A 21,428-nucleotide genomic window follows, 5' to 3' on the forward strand; every position below is an offset into this window, starting at 1 on the left:
CAATTCCATTTCAGTAGTTGCCAGATCTGCCATGTAAAATGGACAAAATACATAAGATCTTATAAAGTGTGTCGCATTGATGAGAGTAGCGTTGTGGTGTCATGTTGTAATGTTATGTTTTCTTCTCTGTGAGTGAGTGTTTAATTTGCAACAAATGTAGAAAAGGGTGGTTGTTAAGTTGTATGCTAAAAAATGTATGTTTAAAAAAATGATCAAAATGCCATCAGATCTCCATAAAAGAACAGTGGTAATGAGATTTGTCATTTTAAAAATGTGTCTGTGTGCAGACACAGTAAGCATCTATTAAAGTAGGCATCTATTAAAGTAGGCATCTTTAGACATAAGTAGGCATCTATAAAAGCTGTGGTACCTGTGAATATTGCCGACCCAGCTTTATCAGGCTGAAAAAAAATTACAATGATGGGATGATATAATTGCTTCATATTTCTCTTTAAAAATCTGCACGAGCTCACTAAACAACATATGTCTAGGGGTAAAAAAAGAAATAAAAGTAATAGGAATATGTTTTCTTTCACCTCAAATCCTTTGCGCGCTCCAGCACAAATATTAGTCCCTCCACTAGCTCTGGTAGGCAAATAATTCACAAGATTTTTTCGTATGTTGTCACTGACGATCTGTTGCAATTGAGTCTGAATGGTGGCAGAGCTATGAAATGTTACAATTCCAGCCCAGGAACCAAGTTCAATAATTTGTAGGAGGAACACTTCTGCAGCTTGCCGGAGACGACCAATGCGGTCATACTGTATAGAAAGAAAAAGGTATGCAAGATGAGGAAGAAGGACAAAGTTGTCAGTTGTCAATACTGCCTGAACAATCATTTCAAATGCCTTTCTTTTGACCAAATCAATTTAAAAGCAGAAATAGTTGGCCTTCATCCAACCCTTATTTCAAAAGTTCCAACAACTTGTTCAAAATCTGTAACTAAACATTTATGCTATTTGGGAGAAACTGCCTTCTCTAGCTTCCCAGTGGTTTTTTCTTTTTCTATTTTAAAATGAATTGGTCAACTGATGATTAGCTGGATGAGAAAGTATGAAACTCTGAAATTAAGAATTGCTTTCCTAGTTTAAGGCAAAGAAGGACTTGGACTTTCTATAGGTAGTCCTCGACTAACAACATTTCCTTCAATGACTGTTCAAAGTTACAACGGCATTGAAAAATGGGACATGACCATTTTTCAGAGTTACAACCTTTGCAGCATCCCCTTGATCATGTGATTTCCTTTTGCGACCTTCTGACAAGCAAGGTCAATGGGGAAGCCAGATTACTTAATAGTTGGGTTACTAACTTTTCTCCTGGCAGTGATTCACTTAACAAGAAAGTGGCAAGGAAGGTCATAAAATGGGACAAAACTCAACAAATGTCTCACTTAGCAACAGAGATTTTGGGCTCAATTTTAATCTTAAGTCAAGGACTTCCTGTACTTCTCTGACCTATATCACAGGGAATTCCCTTTTCACTCATTGCTGTTCCTAGGGAAGCCTGGCTCTTCACTTTCTTTCCTCAAATAATCTTCTTAAGGTAGTTTCCAGCGTCCACATTGATTCCCTACATCTAAACGTCCTTCTTAAACCATCACTCCAAAAATCTTTATCCAGCAGCAAAAAATGGTGCCTAAAGATTTAAAAACTTAATGTATTGCTGCCTAAATAATCGAGTGGTCAAACTGTTGGTGGCTGACCCAGAGTTACGTTTGAAAATGTAGTTGGACAATAGTACAATAAGAAAGAAGAAGAAGAAGAAAATGCAGTGATAGAGGAACCCCAGAGAACTGCATGTGCCAGTTGGAGGAGGCTTTTCAAACAGTGAATGATGTTTGTGAAGATGAGCTTTCACTTGGGGAATGACCAATCATTGAAATGTTGCAAAGTTCCATGTTCCATACTACTTTATAGACAGCAACACCCCACAAACCCTTTCTAACTGGACACTAAGTGGATGGTGTGGGGCTTTTAGGGTAGCAATTGAGGACAGAAAGAGGGTACGACAAATCAGATGTGTGGATACAGCATGGACATCTTCCCCGCTCTCCAACTGTCTTACAAAATCCTGTATAACATCTTGGATCATATCTATCCTGTTGGATAACTTTCCCTTTTTTCACAACAATTAAGCAACTACAATTTACTACAGTTTCATAAACACTAATGTTTATGAAAAGAAGCGCATATGAATTAGAAGTAGTTAAATATCAGTAATTAATTAACAACTAACCCAGCATTCCTATAAAAAATCATTTTGAAGTTTTTTGTTAAAAGAATTTTCTAACGCAACACTTACATCTGCCATACTTCCAGAGACATCAAGCACTAAACAGACAACTCTGTCACGTGTTTGCATCAAGGTGAAAGTGGGCTCAGGTGGAGGAGTATTTATTATAGATGAGGAGGCGAAGTCAGTGGAATTCATAATTACTTCCCACGTACTTTTGTAGTTGCAGAATTTGTTTTGCAGATTTGGTGCTTCAATATTATGATTGCTTTTATCACAGAACATAGCCACCTAAAAATATAAAAATAAGAATTCATCAGGACAATTCAGGACAAATATAGGATCAACTTAAATGCTTTACATTAGTTGTTCTTACAGAAGGTAAACTTTGCATATACATTATAGACACTGGAGTGCTTTGGGATTTATCTGCTACAAATTGACATCCCGGTTCATACATCTGAGTGCCTTCCAGGAATCTGCAATCTCTGTGTTTTCCTGGTCCAGTTGGAAATACGTAAGTACCAGTGACACCAGCTGAACATCTAAATGACATAATAAAAATATACATAATTTACAAATGAAAAATGATAACATCAATATAAAAAGAGAAATTTTGTTTCAAGTTGAGCTTGACTTCTGATAACTTTTGGGGTACATTCAATTCATTTTATTTGCAAGAATACTCAAGTGGTTTTCGGTTGCTTTGTTCCAGAAAGTTTTTCAATTTCCCAGCTTAGCCTAAAGCTCGAGTGATTCTTGGTCTCCCTTCCAAGTCAGGAGATATTTTGCAGGGTTGAACTTTGAAAAAGATTATTAACAATACTCTTGAACGTTGATATTGGAGGGACTTCTAGAGACTTCTAGGGAAGAAATGCGGAACTGAAGATGGACTCAAGAAAAATAGAGCTGGCCACCATAGCGGAATAAAGATCTGAGAATAGACTATTTATTTATTTATTTATTTATTTATTTATTTATTTATTTAGCTTGTATGCCACCCACTCTCGGAAGACTCAGGGCGGCTTACAAATAAAATTCTTCTACAGGCAAGAGATCACCCACCAATGGTCTTCCCAAGATGAGGATCCTTGGAGGAGTTCTGGGAGAAGAGGGGTTAGCCATCTTGCTCAAATCACAGTGGACTAAGTTTTCCTTCCTTTTCTAATCACTTTTGGAAATTACTTTTTAACAGCATTTCAGCTATTAGGAAGCTTGGGATTCACTTGTTTTACAGCACCAGGTAAATTTCCCTCAATCCTTAGTGACTGAAAATCTTTAAACTACAATTTTAAGAACTAAAAAAGGGTTTTTTGAAGAAACAGCAAAACAAATGGACTAAGAGCCCAGATAATTTTGAAATATGTTTTTTGAATTAATTATAAACAAAACTTCCCATGATATGGAAAAAGATGTCACACTGGATATACAAAAGAAACCATTGGCCTGATAGCTTAATAATTGAAAGGGATATACAATTAACAAACCAAGAGAGTGACAATAATTATTATTTGGATAATAATTGTATCCTTGATCAAGAGGCAAGTAGATAGAAAATTGATGAAGTACTAAAGTCTAGTCACTGTAGCATATTAGGTTAATTTAAGTCTAGGAAGATACCTTGTTGCCTCAACTTTCTTTTCCTTAGTAACGTAAAATGGAGCGTCATAATTATATTCATCAAATACACCCCATCTGAGATGAGCCCACTCATGGACAAAGACCCTACCTGTAAGGAAAAGGTAAAACAACTGAATTGTAACACCATAATTTAAGTTTGCAATAGTAAGTAAAAATTTGTTGTTATGTATGTGTGTTTCAATGCTGTTGGAACTGTGGACATGTCATTATTAGTGGGTATTTAATTGTGATCCCACGAAGAAAGTTTTTGGAAGGGAAGCTGAACTTAAGTCTATGTGCAACTCCAAATTCATTAAGTATAGCATAGATGACGCTGCACAAAATTGAAAGTGCCTTTTCTATCCTATTGCTAAACACGCAAGTACCCAGCCATGTTTTGAATCTGGCCATCTGAATAGACCAGAGGTGGTATTCAGCCAATTCTGACCTGTTCTGGAGAACCAGTAGCGGAAATTTTGAGTAGTTCGGAGAACCGGCAAATAGCTGGCCCTACCCCTGCTGCCTCCTAGCCTCTCAGCTGATTTTCTTTGACCTGAGTGACGTTGAGTTGGCCATGCCCACCCTGTCACATGACCACTGAGCCATGCCTACCCAGATGGTCACTAGGGAATTTGAAACCCATCACTGATCAAGACCCTAATGGCATTCTTTCTTATTATAGACCACCTTGTAGGCTGGCATTGAGTTGCAAACTTTTTGTAAATATAGAGTTTAGATTCATAACCTCTGTGAATGCCACAGTTGCAGTATCTTAAAATGTACATTTGGAAGAGTCTTTTTAGGCTATGAACCCATTTGCTCAGCATAGTTAAACTGTTATTACATTTTTTTAAAATAATTAGTCCAAATCTATCTTTCTATAACTTAAATCTTTTGTTGCGCTGAACAGGAGAACGGAGCTGGAAAGCAGGTTAGTGGGGTGGGGAGGGAATGAGATTTTGCAGTAACCTTCCCCCAGGAGTGGGGAAGGAATGGGGAGTTTGCAGTATCCTTCCCCTGCCATACCCACAAAGCCACGCCCACAAAGTTACACCCACAAAGCCATGCCCACAGAACTGGTAGTAAATTTTTTTGAATCCCACCACTCAAATAGACCCAGAGTATGATACTTTCAAGCTGGAGACTGTATTGTTCATTCTAAAATGCAGACTTCATTAAACTTTTGCCTGAGTTTTGACCCTTTAAAAATAAGCAACCAAGGGAGATTAGACATTTATATTTTCATGAACTTTCTTATTTTGTTGGTTATTATTCAGTCCCTGCCTATTGAAGGTTTCATTAGTGAGAACAAAAAAAACCCCAATTAATTATATTACCTCGAGAGCCATAAACTTCATGCAAATTGTCATTTGTCAGAAATGTTGGTGTGAAATGAATGTATCTTCCTGGTATGCCACAACCTCCAAACTGCAGGGTATAAGGATCATCTCCAGACTTCAAATGAGGATCAGCTACTATGATATCGGCCTAAAAATAATAATAGGCATATTTTAAAGATCAGTGAATAAAAAGTAGCTAATCGTTTGCTAATACAAAATTATCCCTGGTTGGAAACTGCCTCTTAGAAATTCATTATATATTTTATTTATTTATTGCATTACATTATTCAGTATTCTTTAACCCTGAAATTCCCTACAATGAATATATCCTTTTTGTACTTAATTGACAAGATATTGCACATAGGCATGGAAGCAGTCAAACTTAGCTCTCTCTGAAATTTGAATCACCATAATAATGAAAGGTTTGGCTGTTATTCATATGATTTACTCACATTGTTTGTATATAATTCATTTAATACATAGCAGAGATGTACTAATGGAGGAACTATTGTCCTCCATAATTCCTTTGGGACACAATTAGCAGGAGAAATATTTAGGGATGTCAACAGTTATTCTTCAGCAATATCAGCAACATCTTTATAATACCAAGTCATTTTGTTAGACTGTAGAAAAGACTCTTCACATTAAAAGAAGAAACTAATTATTGTAAAACAGTAAATTAGTGGAGTATTATTTAGCAGACTTGAAAAAGATGGAGTAAAATTTTCACCTAGATATCATTCCCTCCTGAAAATAATAGGCAAATCTGTTGCAGCCGAAATGGTACAGTTAAATCAGATACATTTATGTTAATTTCACCTTAATAATGTCATTGTAGAAGTAAAACAAATTATATTATCTGTGTTGGTTTCTATAATGTTGTCAGTACATAAAGAGTGAAAATTACATCATTGCCTTAATTACATTGTTATATAAGTGATAAAAATAGACCCAAAGACTTGGATTTTGCAGATCTCTGGGAATAATGTATATATGTTTCCCCCAATAGTGCGTTAAATTAAGTTTTAGTGTATAAAGGTTAGGAATTATTTGTTCTCACCAATGGGCATAAAGCTCACAAGCAGGCACTTGAAGTTAATAACTTTGCTGTCATTGTTTCCCTGCAAAGATTATAGGACACATCAGGGGTGGGTTCCGGCAGTCGTTACTGCCGGTTCGTCAGAGGTGTGCCGCCTGTGCACATGCATGCACAGTACCACTAAAATTGCTCTGCGCATATGCAAAAGCAAAAAACAAGATGGTGGCTCCTACAGCGCCACCGGGAGAACTGGTTCAGGGGCGTGGCAGGCCTAGGTCTCTGCCAGTTCCAGCAACCCAGGCCGCCAAGTTCCAAGCTGGGACACGTGTCCAAACTTTGGTTTGTCTGGCCCACATTGAGTGAAGAGGAATTGTCTTAGGATGCATATAAAATATAGCTAATATCCTTAAAGTATATAAGTAACGAACCTCCTTTATTTGAAGGGGACGTCTTGTGGAGCTGCATTACTACCTTTCCAGGGCTGGGCATGATTCGGAAAGTGCAGGCTGTGGGTTGGACACAGAGCCTGGCATACAGGAAAGCCTTGAAGGAGAGGGATAAGAGCTTCTGGCAAGGCAACAGTCAGATAAGTGCCACTTGAGCCCAATCCAGGCCAAGAAAATAATTTGAAAAAAATGTATCAGACACACCCTTTCCTAGTTCACATGAAGATAATGTGAGGGTAGCAGAAAGTGCATTCAGACTTGCAAGATTCTGTTACTGTAGGTGTTAGAATAAAACTAGTCAAGACCAGTGGTGGGATTCAGTCAGTTCGCACCTATTCGGGAGAACTGGTTCTTAACTTTCTAAGCAGTTCGGAGAACCGGTTGTTGGAAGAAATCTCATTTTGTTTTTTTCCACTTTTCAGGACTAATCCTGTAAGAAAGGCAGGAAGGAAACATTCTGGTGTTGTTTCTAGCCTAATCTTTATTTCCTTGCTTACAGAAACTGCCTCTCTGGTTAACCCCTTATTACACTGTAAAAGCTAAGGCGAAGCACCCATTGACCTGAGCGATGTTGAGTTGGCCATGCCCACCCTGTCATATGACCACTGAGCCATGCCTACCCAGATGGTCACTAGGGAAGAGAACCGGTTGTTAAATTATTTGAAACCCACCACTGATCAAGACCCTAATGGCATTCTTTCTTATTATAGACCACCTTGTAGGTTGGCATTGAGTTGCAAACTTTCTGTAAATATAGAATTGGAGAAGGCAATTGAGTTATAAGGACAAAATCAGAGACCTGTAGTTATATTATATGTAGTTTCTGTCTCTTAAAATATCACATATTTTTGAAGAATATTCTCCACTTACTTTTTCGTAGGATTCTCTTATTACTCTTTCATATTCTGGTTTTTTTTGCCATGTCAATGGAATTATAATTTTTACAGACTTAAAGTAAAATCTTCGTTCCGTAGCATTGATGAGATAATTGGATGCTTCTTTAACCATATTCTAATAGGAACACAAAATACAAATATATTTACTTTGTTGTGGAGCTGTCAATAGTTACTGCCTAGGGTTCTGTACATTGCATTTATTTCATTCTACTTAGAACTCTCATGTGACCTGATATTTATTTTGGGGTTTCACAGGCAGTCTCAAAAAATCTGAAAGATCAGATGATTCTACTTATACCTCGACTTCCCAGAATCTGAAAATCACAAATTATGTTCTTGCATTTTTTTCTGTCCTTTCTTGACATTCAGGAAATAATCTCATCCGCTATATAGTGTAGTATAGTCTTTATTGTCATTGTACAAAATAAATACAACAAATGTGGTTATTGAGAAATTATTAAAAAAAATTAAATGTTTTACCTTTAAATGTGAATAAGTTCCATTAAAAATAAAACCATGAAATAATTATGTATTCCTAAACTGTGAAATCATCTTGCTAAAGCTCACAATCTTAATATATCACTATTCTTCCATCTTTATTTGTATGAATTTTCCTCACTTTTTATCTCTTTCTGATGTAGTGAATTTTAATTCCCACAATCTCAGTGAACAGGTTCATTGGCTAGCTATATATGTAAAAATGTCTCTCTGTGTGTGTTTTCCAGCATAACTCTGGAACGCCTCAAGCAATTTCAACCAAACTTGGTACACAGATTACTTACTCTCTGGAAACAAATACTGGGGAAGGGGGGGTAAGATACCCCTAACACCTCTCAGGGTGTCTGTTCTGTTAAGATACAGCCTGTTGTACCTTAAAATGGCTTCTACTGTACAGCGCTGTGGAGTTGCCATGGTAATGGCTTCATAGTACTCCACAGGGGCTCCCTCTGGTAAGGGGGAAAATCCAACATAAGAAATTATGTTTGGCCCAGACATAATCAACAAGGGCATGTATTGCGGACAAGAAGCCACTTCTAAATCAAGATCAGAAAAAAGCATACCAAATGATCATGGATCAGCTAGTGAAACAACGAGGTGGTATCATTTTTCTTGACCCTTCTGGGTGCACAGGGAAAACATTTTTAACTAATGTAATTGTCGCTGAAATCAGGGCTCAGGGAGAAATTGCTCTTGGCATCGCCTCTTCAGGAATTGCGGCGACATTAATGGAAGGAGGTTTGGGATAAATAAATACCTGGACAGCACTGGGTTATCAACTAGTATTAATTAAAAATGGTAGGACTTGTAAATTCAAAAACATCAGGCTGGGGAAAGCCAACACTACATTGTGCCAGAGATCAAATTATTACAATTATATGAAATGAAGGAGGATTGCTTCATCTCTCCTTCAAAGAGGTAAAGGAGGGTGAGTAGTTAACAATTAGCCTCCTCTGAACGTGGAATGCTTTTAAAATGGAACACAAAGTCCATATGATAAAGGGAGCAGTTTAGGGCTGAGCAATCGGGTTGGTTCAAACGTTTATGAATTTCTTTGGCGTTTCATATACATGAATGGTGGAACACTTACACATCAGCAAATAGAGGAAAGCATTACGAAAAGGACAAAAGGCTCCAAGCTGGAGAGCAGGAGATTGTGAATTCTTTGGCTTTAGACATAAAATCTGCTGGCTGACCAATTGGGGGGAGTCTTTCTCAGCCCAACACACCTTACAGGGTTATGGGGAAAATAGGAGAAGGGGGTGTTGAATATGCCCTGAGCTATGTGTAAAAATAATAATGGCAGGATGCAATTAAATAAATAAAATATTAGGCGGAATCAGTTTAGTTTAGTTTTAATAGATTTGTATGCCGCCCACTCCCTTGGGACTCAATTTGCATGACCACTAGAGATAGATAAAAATACAGCCATAGCTACAATTTAAACAAATCTATTTTAGCCAGAAAGCTCAGTCGGCTGACTGTCAGAAAAGGTATCTTTTCTTATCAAATTGGTCTTGAATTGCCCAGCCTCTTGACACAGGGAGCTGTCAGCTGTAACACACACACACACACACACACACACACACACACACACACACAGGAACTTACCTCATTATTTACAAAACACAAATAGATTTTAGCACTATATATCTAACAGAATTCTTAATGTATTACAAAGTTAATATGTTCAGAAATGTCTAATTATCATACCTGTATGTTGGTAATAATTTGGGCATCTTCCGGTATCGCTGGATTAATAGCAATAACAATGTTTTCAAAGCCATTATTGTTGAGATTGATCATGGTACCCATTACTCCATGTAGTAGCATCATTATCACCAAAATGTCCTGACTGAGTGCCATCTTTGCTGGCACTTCTTTCCTCACCTTGGTTGACGGAAAGGATGGCACAGAAGTATTACACAAACATGTATTTATACATGCAGTCAACTTCTGAATATTTTATTGCGGGACTTTGTTCTGATGAAGTGATTCATCTTTGGATTATTCTTTGTATTCTCTTAGTTACATATCAACAATTTAATAAGAATTGAAGTTCCTCATTCTGATCCTAATTCATTGTGAACATGCCTAATGAACTTATAGAATATACTTTTGTTCTATAAACATTGCAAACTAAATAAACCTTACATAATATTAATCTTATACGGAAGATGTTTTAAAATGAATTACTTAATTTTTTTCCTGAAGTCAGTATTTGGATAAATCATATGATGTTCTATTATTTACATTTCTATAAAAATTTATTGGGAATGGCTTACTTAAAGTTGTCCTGTGACAATGTAAAGATTATATTAAAAGTAAAAACTGAAAAAAGAGTAGAAGGTTCAGGGGGAAAAGGAAAAAGAGAAATAGAAATAGAAAAGAAAGTAAGAAAATAATAAATAAATATATTAAAAAGTGACTGTCCTCCCCAAAACAATTATAAACCTTTCATTTTCTCTTATATACAAGTGATTTATTCTTCTAATATCGCATCTCTTGTCCATAAACCTTTTAGGCTTAATATTTAGTCCAGATCAGAAAAGTGCATTAAGAGTTACAAAGATAACAACATATCTATTTTAACTTTGATCAATTGAAACCATCTTTATATTCCTTCCTTTTATGGTTAACAATTTGATCTTTAGACCCTTCAAATAAAGTCCCAGAAAACATTTTTTTTTTGTCCCTTTTCATACAATTCTTCAAACGTTTAACAAGTTTTTTTTGTAAATCCATTTTAGGAAAATTATCCAGGTCACACTCTTGATTTACTATTTGTATATTCCTTTAAATTATTAACACATTGCCCATTTCCTTTGTATCCAACAAAGCATATTTTTACCTATTATTTTTAAATTACTTCAAGATCAGCCTCAATCTTGACAGGTAATACTTATTTCTCTTTCATAACAACTTTAAAACATTACTTACAGAAATAGGCACCCTTAAAATTAACTTTCAAGTCCATTGTTCAAAAATATCTTTCAATATACACAATGTTAAAAATATTTTAATTCATTCTGTATTAGTATCATCCAATTAAGTCAAAATTTAAAAAATAGAATTAAAAAAACATTTTCCCATGAGAAGAGTTTTTATAATTAATTCCAAAATCTTAGATCTTAGTAGAAGAATGTGAGTTCAAGTCTTACCTTAGCCATGAAAGCTAGCTGGATAACTTTGGGCAAGTCATTTTGTCTCATGTGCTGCAAGAAATAGGCACATTTTTGCTTTCCCAACTGTTATCGCCTAATCTGTTGTACTGTTGCCTAATCGGTGCTGCTTCCAAGACAAATTTGCCTTTTGTCCTCTATCAATACTCACATCATTTACTTTACACAGCCATATTTCAGCCTTGTTGATTCCATGTGAGCTAGTAAGAAATGTAAAGGTGTGTGACTTTTTTATCCTTTACCTGTGTTTTACATTTAAAAAAAAAATCCTAAATAGGTCATGTGAACACATTTACTGGGTTTCAAGGTTATTGTGTTTCATCTTTGTCCGTTAACATGGCATTTGGTAATGGTGAAAAGGGAGGAGAAAAAACAATATTTGATTAATCCTCCATGGACAGGAATAGTCTATCTGAAACATAGAAAATGTTTCCAGCCCTTGGCATTGAAAGCAATACAAGTGACCAAGATTTCTGTTCCTCAAAGTGTCCCTGTGCATGAGATAGAGCCATAGCAACAAGTTCATTTATTTGTATACTGCCTTTGTTAATTTTGGATATGTTTGCTGCCTTTGTTAATTTTAGAAAGGCAGCGAACATATCCAATTTACCTTCCTGCTCCCCAGGAATTGGATAGGTCTAGTTTAATGAAAAGAAGGACTAGGAGCAGAGGTGGGTTCCTACCGATTCGGACTGGTTCGTCCAAACTGGTAGTAACTTGGCAGCCTGGTTTGCTGTAACTGGCAGTGACCCAGGTTTACCATGCCCCCTAACTGGTTCTCTCAGCGGCACCATAGATGGCCCCATCTTGTTTTTGCCTTCTGCGCATGCACAGAGCAATTTTTGTTGCACTGTGCATGTGCGTGCAGCACGCATGAAGCACGCACGCATCCATGAGCAAGCCGGCAGTAGCAGCATCCGGAACCCACCTCTGATTAGGAGTGATATGATTCCATTATTTAAGGGACTGTCACAAAGTACCTGAAGGCAGGACAAGAACAATGGATGGACACTAATCAAGGAGAGCCAGCCTGGAATTAAGGACAAATTTATCTGGATTCTTAGTCTACTTGTAACTTTTCTTAATTCTCTTTTTCCTGTTGATGTGGGGAAAAATGTCGTTAGACTTGTATTTAAAACATCTTTCACTAAGGATTGAAGGAAATTCACTCAGTCTTAGTAACAGAGGTTATTTAGACTTCGGTGCAGCATTTGACAGAGTAAACCACAGCCTAATGTCTTGGTAAGATAGAACATTGTGTGATAGACAATATCACCAATAGGTGGATTCACAACTGGCTAACCAACCACACTCACTGGCTCGTCCTCAATGGAACTACATTTACATGGAGGGAAGCATGCGGTGGGGTATCTCAAGATTCTGTCTTAATCCCAGTACTTTTCAACTTCTTGATAAATGATCCAAATGAACTCATCAAATTTGCAGGCAACACAAAGCTGGAGGGAATAACACTAACACTTTAGAGCAGTGGTCCCCAACCTTTTTATCACCGCAGACCAGTCAGCCTTTGATAATTTTACCGTGGCCCGCTGAGCGCGCGCAGGGGTGGGAAGGCATTGTTCGCGATGACAGCTTTGGGCCACACGTGCGTACCTGCGCGGGGCTCTCTTCCCTGGAGCCTTTGCGCACGGCCCAGGAGCTTTTGCGCACGGCCCAGGAGCCTTTGCGCTGCAGCGATCATGTCCCCCGGCCGCTGCAGCGATCATGGCCCCCGGTCGCTGCGCGGCCTGGTGCCAGGTACTCCACGGCCCGGCATTGGTCCGCGGACCGGGGGTTGGGGATCACTGCTTTAGAGGATAGACTCTAGATTTAGGAGGACCTTAACAGGCTCGAACACTGGGCCCTATCCAACAAAATGCAATTCAGTGATGAGAAAACGGGTAAGAAAAAACAAAAGCACAGATATACAATAGGTGGTACATGGCTCAATAGTAGAAATTGTGAGAGAGATCTAGGGCTCCTAGTAGACCACCACTTAAGTATGAGCCAGCAATGTGCTGCAGCTGCCAAAAAGGCCAATGTAGTCCTAGATTGCATGAACAGAGAGATAGTTTCAAGAATAAATGAAGTGATAGTACCGTTTTATACTGCATTGGTGAGACAACAATTAAAATACTGAATCCAATTCTGGTCACTACAATACAAAAAAAGAGCACAACAGAGAAGAGCTACAAAGATGATAAGGAGTCTTAAGGATAAACCATATAATGAATGATTGAAGGAACTAGGTATGCCTATTCTAACAAAGAGAAGAACTGAAGTTTGAAGTTTGATTTTATTTATATGCCGCCCTATTCCCTATAGGGACTCAGGGCGGCGAACAACTCAAACGGGAAAGGGAACATACAAATACAAAACAGGCATTTAAAATAACCAACAACCACACCTGTCGAGAGGGGAAGGGAGCTCATCAACCCCAGGCCTGCCGACACAGCCAGGTTTTAACGGCTTTTCGGAAGGCCAGGAGAGAGGTGAGGGTCCGAAACGGGGAGTTCGCTCCAAAGGGCCGGAGCTGCAACAGAGAAGGCCCTCCCCCGGGTCGTAGCCAGATGGCATTGGCTGGTGGATGGAACCCGGAGGAGGCCGACCCTGTGCGATCTAATGGGTCTTTGGGAAGTAATTGGCAGCAGGGGTGAGATGATAATTGTCTTCCAGTACTTGGGGAGCTGTCACAGAGAAGAGAGTTAATTTATTTTCCAAATAACCTGAGGGCAGGACAAGCAGTAACAGGTAGAAGAACATTAAAAAGAGATCCAACTAGAACTAAGGGGAAATTTCCTGAAAGTGAGAACTTTATTTTCCAAAGCACCTGAGGGCAGGACAAGAAGTAACAGGTGGAAGAACATTAAACAGAGATCCAACTAGAACTAAGGGGAAATTTCCTGAAAGTGAAAACAATTAATCAGTGGAACGGCTTGCCCATAACGGATGCTCCATAACTGGAGGTTTTCAAGAAGAGGTTGGACAGCCATTTGTCCAGAATTGCATTAGATCTCCTGCCATGGGAAGGAGGTTGGGCAAAAGACCTCCAAGGTTCTTTACAACCATATTATTCTATATTTTAAGAACAGCTGCCTGCAAATCTGATTTAAGAGATAGTCCTGACCCAAGTTTAACTGTTGGGAGTAACCATCTGATTTCCTATCCCGAAATCCTATTCCTGTGTTTTCTTCTTGTGTAGAAAACCTGAATTTTCTTTTTTAATGGGTTGATGGATTGCCTAATAAAGCTTGATTGGGCTCTCTGAACTCCAGACTGAATCTTGACTTCTCTTCCACGTGTCCCGTGCTAAATGAAACTTATCTTCAGAGACTCTCGTTCGTGCTACTTTGCTTTTCCGCTTAGCTTAGTTTTGCTTATCTTCATGTGTCTGTTTGACACCTGAAACAATGCCCTGAAGTTACTAAAATAGGAAGCACTCCCATTTGGGACTTTGAAATTTGAGCTGTCATATGTAGTTCTGTGCATGGGTTCTTCCTTGTTTTGAGTACTTTATTACTCAATCTTACTTTATTACTAGCATTACTGAACTTGTGATATCATAAAACGACTGTTGACTTACCTGAACGGTCCTTCTGTGTCACTCGGTCAGGGCATGGGCTCCCCATCCGAAAAGACTTGTGTCTGTTGTTACTACCACGTGGTCCGGCTCTTTGAAAAGGCACCCCTTGAGGATCTTTGAAGAAGCCCACCAGCAGAGCGAACGCAGTACCTTGGGGGTCAAACGGACCTTGGTTTGTGAGTGGCTGGTGTGAGCCCTCTGAAAGGGGGTGCAAAAACCACTGGAGAGGGCATGTGTGGAACCTGGACCATGGAACAATGTCTATGCACGAGACCATCTTCCCCAGCAGTTGGGATCCTATCCCAGCAGTTGGGATAGGACCGTGAAGGGAAGAGAACGCTGCGATTGCACTTGACTCACCAGGGTTTGAAGGCTTTGGTGCCTTTCCTGAGCTAGCAATACCATGCACCATTGGGAGTCGATGACGGTCCCAAGATGGAGGAGGAACGTGGTTGGGTGCAAATGGCTCTTCAGAAAATTCAGGATGAAGCCATGGAGTTGCAATGCTTCGATCATGGTCTGCACATCCTGCCTTGCCATATCTGGGGAAGATGATAGGATCAAGATATTGTCTAGGTAACAGTTGACTCTTATCGGGATTGACCGGGAGAGATGCCACTATCACCGCCAACAACTTTGTGAAGGTCCGCGGGGCCGATGAAAGGCCGAATGGGAGGGCACGGTATTGGAAATGGCACCCCGCAAATTGGAATCGCAAGAACCTTCGATGAGATGGGTATATCGGCACATGAAGGTATACCTACTTGATGTCTACAGAAGTCAGTAGGTCACCTTGTCTGATGCAGGCCAAAATGCTCTTGAGCGACTGCATTTTGGACCTCTGGTATTTCAGGCAAAGATTGAGCCGTTTCAAATCTAGGATGGCCCGCCATCCGCCCAAGCTTTTGGGGACCAAGAAAAGGATAGAATAGAAACCTAGTTTCTCCTATCCCTGAAGTACCCTTTCTATAGCATGTATAGAAATCAGTTGTTCGATTTCGGAATCCATTAGGCACCTCTTTACCTGACACCTTGGTATGGGACACCTGATGAAACGTCTCGGGAGGATAGCAAGAAATTTCAGAGTGAGGCCCATCCTCACTTTCTGAAGGGCCCAAACGTCCGAGGTGGTTTCTGCCCATTGAGGGGCGAACAAAGTGAGACGCCTGCCAATAGGTCCCACCTCGTTTGAGTCACCAGTACCTGTGAAAGGACCGGTCCCACAAAATGGCCACCGGGCTTGCTGTTGCTGACCCTGTTGGAAGCCCCTGTCCCTAGGCCCGGAGCAATCCTGACCTCTGTCCAGAGTCTGAGGGAACGGCCTGGAATAGGGAGGGACATAGGGGGCAGTGGTGTACCTGGAGTCTCCAGCCCGAAAGGACTGACTTCTGTGATATGGTTGTTGCCTCCTGTCATCGAACCTAGCGGTTGTTGGAAGTACCTTGCATTTGTCCCTATTTTCAATCAAAATAGGATCCAACGCTGCTCCAAACAGAAGGTCCCCTTTGAAAGGGGTAGAGGCCAGGTACCATTTGGAACATAAATCAGCTTGCCAATGGCGAAGCCAGAGGAGTCTGAGGGGTGCCACGTTGAAAGCTACCACATGAGACACGAACTTGGCCGCATTGAGCGTAGCATCTGAAGAGAACTCCAGCGCTGCCACCAGCTTATTTACATCCTGGTGTAGGCGTAGGTCTTCGGGAGGAAGCCTAGACTGCAGCTGTTGCAACCAAACTAGTGAAGTTCTGTTAAGGAGCCCAGGCCGCCACCTGGTGTGTTTTGTAGATTACCAGTTCAGCCTTGCTGTCCTCGGCCTTAAGGCCTTCCGAAATCTCAGAAGGAATCAATGCCGGGGACGCCAATGCCGCTATTGGGGGATCCACAGTAGGGAACTGAAGGAGCTCATCCAGTTCAGGCATGGAAGCGTAAAGTTTCCTGTCCCTATTACTAGGAGGGGGAACAGCCGTAGGTTGGGACCACTGTTTCTGAATAATGTCCAGAAATAGTTTCGGGAAAGGAATGGCATCCTGCTCCTGCACTTGCTCTGCGAAAAAATGGTCAGTGGAATCAAGTCCCACAGTCATACCATCTTGGTAGATGCCTTAGCCTTGTACAAAAGTGATTTGAATAAGGCGGGCCAAAATAGGCCGGAAAGGGCTGGTGTATCTTGCAATGGTCCATTATCATCCGACAATTCTAGGGCAGCAACGTCCTCCTCCTCCTCCTCACCCAGGATAGAGCCTTCGCTGTAGGCCGAAGGTGGAGGCGAAGAAGGATCAGCCTGAGAGATGGAAGGGTCTCTGGCAAAGAAAGAGGGCGCTGGGCTCTGCACTGCAATTCCGCGTCCACCCTCTAGGAGATGGCTACAGAAATCGTATTATGCAGTTCTGGGGGCAGATCAAATTCGGGCCCATCCCTGGCCCCAGAGGCCTGCTGCCGTGGGCATAAATGTGGCCACAGGCTCTGAGGGTGGGGGCATCTGGCACGTGGTCGGACCCCGATAGATAAATCAGGGATAGACTAGGACCCCAAATCCATTTCGTCTGCATCCCTCCCCAGTGGTGTGGGGGGATCGTGGGACCAACCCTGGATTCCCGCTGGAGGAATCAAGGGGAGAGTGGCGCTCGGCCACTAAGGTAGGAGGTAACTTGGTGGTAGGCCCAGGGGCTACAGCCGAGAACTTGGCTTTCTCCTTGCGCCTGGCAGCGCTATCCAAGGCTGCAGAGGGCATACGCGATTTATGCTTAGAGGCCCTAGTGGTGGTCCTACCCACCCTAGTGATGGGCCCAGCAGCCTCAGAGTGCAGTGGAAGGGAGCTAGGAGATCCATTGCTGCCTCCAGATGATGATTGACCGGCCATAATAATCACGGGGGGGGGGGAATGGGAGTGATTTGTAAAGGCTCAAGCACAATTGAAACCAGGGCAAACCTCTGCAAATTGGCAAGCAGACAGTGCTAAGCGATGGCGGCAAACCGACCTCTGTAGCAAGATGACTCACTCTGTCCTGAATTGGAAGTGAAGCACAAGGCAAACTCCACTCCCTCTTGCTGTTGTTTCGGAGCGAAGCGCTAACGGCTGAATTGGGCTGTTTGCAAATTTGCATTCAAAGATGCCACCGTCTTTCCCCACCCGGTGGAGGAGATGGACGGGATGCCCGTTTCCCAATGGCGCAGATAATTCATCCCAAACCGCGGCAAGTGTTTTAAGCACTGAGAAATGGTGTTCCCTGGCAAAGGATTGCGTCCGCGCCTGCTGGAGGCAGGACCACGCTGCCGCCTCAGCATAAGCAGAGGAAACAGAATGCAGTAACAGCAGGCTGCCGGGCCCCGCGCCGACACAAGAGCCGCGAACCGACTCTCACCACAGCCACTGATCAGGACAGAGAGCGGAGAACCGACTCTCTACTGATTTTCCCCGTCAAAGCTCCGGCGCGTAAAAAACTTAGGGGCGACTTTCCTGCGGCCGCTAGAGTCACAAGGAAAGGGCAATCTTATTATCAGGCAACACAAATGCTACAAACCTTAGTCAAACGAATCAAAAGGCAGAAATCCAAGTCAAATGAGCTAATTTGTCTATTATCCTAGAGGAGAACATTTTTTTGCGTCTCTTTAAGGCTGGACTGAGTTAAAAAACTGAACTAGCCCAGTCAGAGGAGGCGTGGTCAACAATTACGTAACTCAGTCTCTAGGCTAATGGACAAAGTTAACCCATGGTTGGATTCCCCAAGCAGTGCACAGGAGAAAGAATAATTTTGGAAAAATTGGGCAACTCGGAAATTACTATGCTGGATTGAAAATATGTTTTCATTTTCTGTCTGTAAACTAGCCCTTTACTGGCCTAATAAAAAATCTAATCATTTTCTGTACGGTTATAATTTAACAATGTGGGTTTTTTCCTATGTTATAAAAATAGGTTTCTATTTTGTTGTTGTGTTTGTGTTTTTTAGTTCTTTGTTGTCTTATTCTCTTTGTATATTAAAACAATAACAAAATTAAAAATGAGGAAATAACAGGGGTTACAAATCAAATGAGGGAAGATGGATTGTGATTGTTTTTGAAATATGCAAAACAATTCTGAGCAAGCCCCATTTCTCAATTTGTGCCTCTGGTAAAATTTGTTTTTCTTTTCTTTAGTAGTCACACCCAAACCAAAAATAAGCCATGGTATTTTGTCCAGAAATACAATAAGCTTTTAGTATGAAATATCAAATCCGCAATAATATAAGCTTCTTCATAGCATTAAATTCCAAATAATGTGGACTACTACAGAATCTCTCAACTAGCATGGACAAGTAGTTCTCTCAAACTCTGTCTCAGAGGTCGGTTCCTATCGGTTCAACCCGGTTCAGCCGAACCAGTAAAAATCGGGGCTGGCTCTCTGAACCAGTAGAATCAGCAGACTGGCTATGACCCCGAATCGGTCCCCCGGTCACCGCTTGCTTACCCACCCACATCTGTCGGATGGCAAGCTGACCAGCTGGGCTTTCACAGCGCCACTGCAAACTGGGCAGGGATGCTCCCCTCCCAATAGCAATAGCAATAGCAGTTAGACTTATATACCGCTTCATAGGGCTTTCAGCCCTCTCTAAGCGGTTTACAGAATCAGCATATTGCCCCCAACAACAATCCGGGTCCTCATTTCACCCACCTCGGAAGGATGGAAGGCTGAGTCAACCCTGAGCCGGTGAGATTTGAACAGCCGAACTGCAGTCAGCTGAAGTAGCCTGCAGTGCTGCATTTAACCACTGCGCCACCAAAGCCCGTCCAGGTAGCTGGCCTGGAAGCGGTGCCGAAGGTGGGAAGGGGGGGGAGGCGGATGTTATGAGTTACCCACTGGCCGGCAGGCATAAATAGCTGGCCCAGGATGGCTTGGCCTGCCCAGACAGCCTGTCCTGACCTCAAGTACTGCCACCGCTGTTGCCGCCACCACTGGGCCTCCAACCTTGTGCCACGGTACACTTTAGCTATTCTATGGAGCCAGGCAACTTTTACGAGGCAGACGCGCGCCCCATGATGACCAGTGCCTTCCACTCGCACCCATAGCAGCAGTGCCTGCCGTTCCCTGCCTCCATGCACCTGCCCTCTGCCTTCAGAGGCAACGGAGACAAGTGCTCCTCTTGGTGGGGCGGCTGTGATCGCCCATTCTGGGCCCAAAGCCTCATGACCCCCCCATCCAGCCAAGTGCATTTGGCCCAGCAGGGTGGTGGTGGTGTCACAAGGCTTTGGGCCAGGAGCGGGCAAGCATGAGGAGCACTTGCCTCTTCTAGTCCAACCCCCTGCTTAGGCAGGAAACTCTACACCACTTTAGACAAGTGGTTATCCAATCTCTTCTTAAAAACTTCCACTGTTGGAGCTTTCACAACTTCTGGAGGCAAGTTGTTCCACTGATTAACCGTTCTAACTGTCAGGAAATTTCTCCTCAGTTCTAAGTTGCTTCTCTCCTTGATTAGTTTCCACCCATTGCTTCTTGTTCTACCCTCAGGTGCCTTGGAGAATAGTTTGACTCCCTCTTCTTTGTGGCAGCCCCTGAGATATTGGAACACTGCTATCATGTCTCCCCTAGTCCTTCTTTCTATTAAACTAGACATACCCAGTTCCTGCAACTGTTCTTCATATGTTTTAGTCTCCAGTCCCCTAATCATCTTTGTTGCTCTTCTCTGCACTCTTTCTAGAGTTTCAACATCTTTTTTACACCATAGTGACCAAACTGGATGCAGTATTCCAAGTGTGGCCTTACCCAGACATTATAAAGTGGTATTAAAACTTCATGTGATCTTGATTCAGATCCCTTTGGCCAATATCCTGAATCTCACGTAAGCCGTCTTGTTCAATTATCTAACATTGACTAACTTTTACTAGTGTAAAATTGGGCCAGCCTCAATAATAGTAACTTAGTAAATGCATACAACTCTAAATCTAGGTGTGCCATAAAGGAGGTTCAAGGCAAGAAAGATTTTTTTTTTAAAAAAAAAGGTTAATTGCAGGGTATAGGAGATTGAATCTTAGATTTGGGGAAGAGATAAAAAAAGCTCTTATTGTTTATGAAATCTATAGACTCCAGATTAAAGTTTAACTAAGTCAGTGCTAAAGGTTATGTAATGGGACAGGGCAAAGTATGGAGGAAAAAGAAAAAGAATCTTGGTGACAAGGAAGAAAGTTACCTCACAAATGAATATAAAATCCCCTCTTTGGGTGTGGTAGGGAGAGTGAGAAGGAAAGGATGTTTGAAACTATCAGGGCATGATGCTCTGCCTTCTATTGACAGAAAGACTATTCATGAGAAAGAAATGGAAAAGAGAAGGCAAGACGTTTCATCTGAAGAATATCAGAGCAATCCTGTCAAATGAGTCAATGTGGTGCATCATAGAGCCGAGGTGGCACAGTGGTTAGGGTGCAGTACTGAAGGCCACTACAGCTGACTGTTATCTGCAGTTCAGCGGTTCTAATCTCACCGGCTCAAGGTTGACTCAGCCTTCCATCCTTCCGAGGTGGGTGAAATGAGGACCCAGACTGTGGGGGGCGATATGCTGACTCTGTAAACCGCTTAGAGAGGGCTGAAAGCCCTATGAAGCGGTATATAAGTCGAACTGCT

At 41.5% G+C, this 21,428-nt stretch overlaps 1 protein-coding gene across 1 annotated transcript in view; it reads right to left on the reverse strand.

Moving 5' to 3' along the window:
- Nucleotides 1-9,961, reverse strand: part of CLCA4 (chloride channel accessory 4) — a 23,646-nt gene extending 13,685 nt beyond the window's left edge. The window contains exons 1-7 of the mRNA XM_087719351.1: nt 9,785-9,961; nt 7,548-7,688; nt 5,190-5,340; nt 3,853-3,961; nt 2,609-2,777; nt 2,302-2,523; nt 537-761 (exon numbers count right to left, since the gene is read on the reverse strand). Of these exons, the coding sequence (XP_087575477.1) occupies nt 537-761; nt 2,302-2,523; nt 2,609-2,777; nt 3,853-3,961; nt 5,190-5,340; nt 7,548-7,688; nt 9,785-9,937 (1,170 nt within the window). The 5' untranslated portion in view covers nt 9,938-9,961. The remainder of the gene's footprint in view (nt 1-536; nt 762-2,301; nt 2,524-2,608; nt 2,778-3,852; nt 3,962-5,189; nt 5,341-7,547; nt 7,689-9,784) is intronic.
- Between the last annotated feature and the right edge of the window lie 11,467 nt (nt 9,962-21,428).

The sequence above is a fragment of the Thamnophis sirtalis genome, unplaced genomic scaffold, assembly GCF_051295495.1.
Source record: "Thamnophis sirtalis isolate CommonGarterSnake01/CBP01778 unplaced genomic scaffold, rThaSir2_p1.2 scaffold_7, whole genome shotgun sequence".
NCBI lineage: Eukaryota > Metazoa > Chordata > Lepidosauria > Squamata > Natricidae > Thamnophis > Thamnophis sirtalis.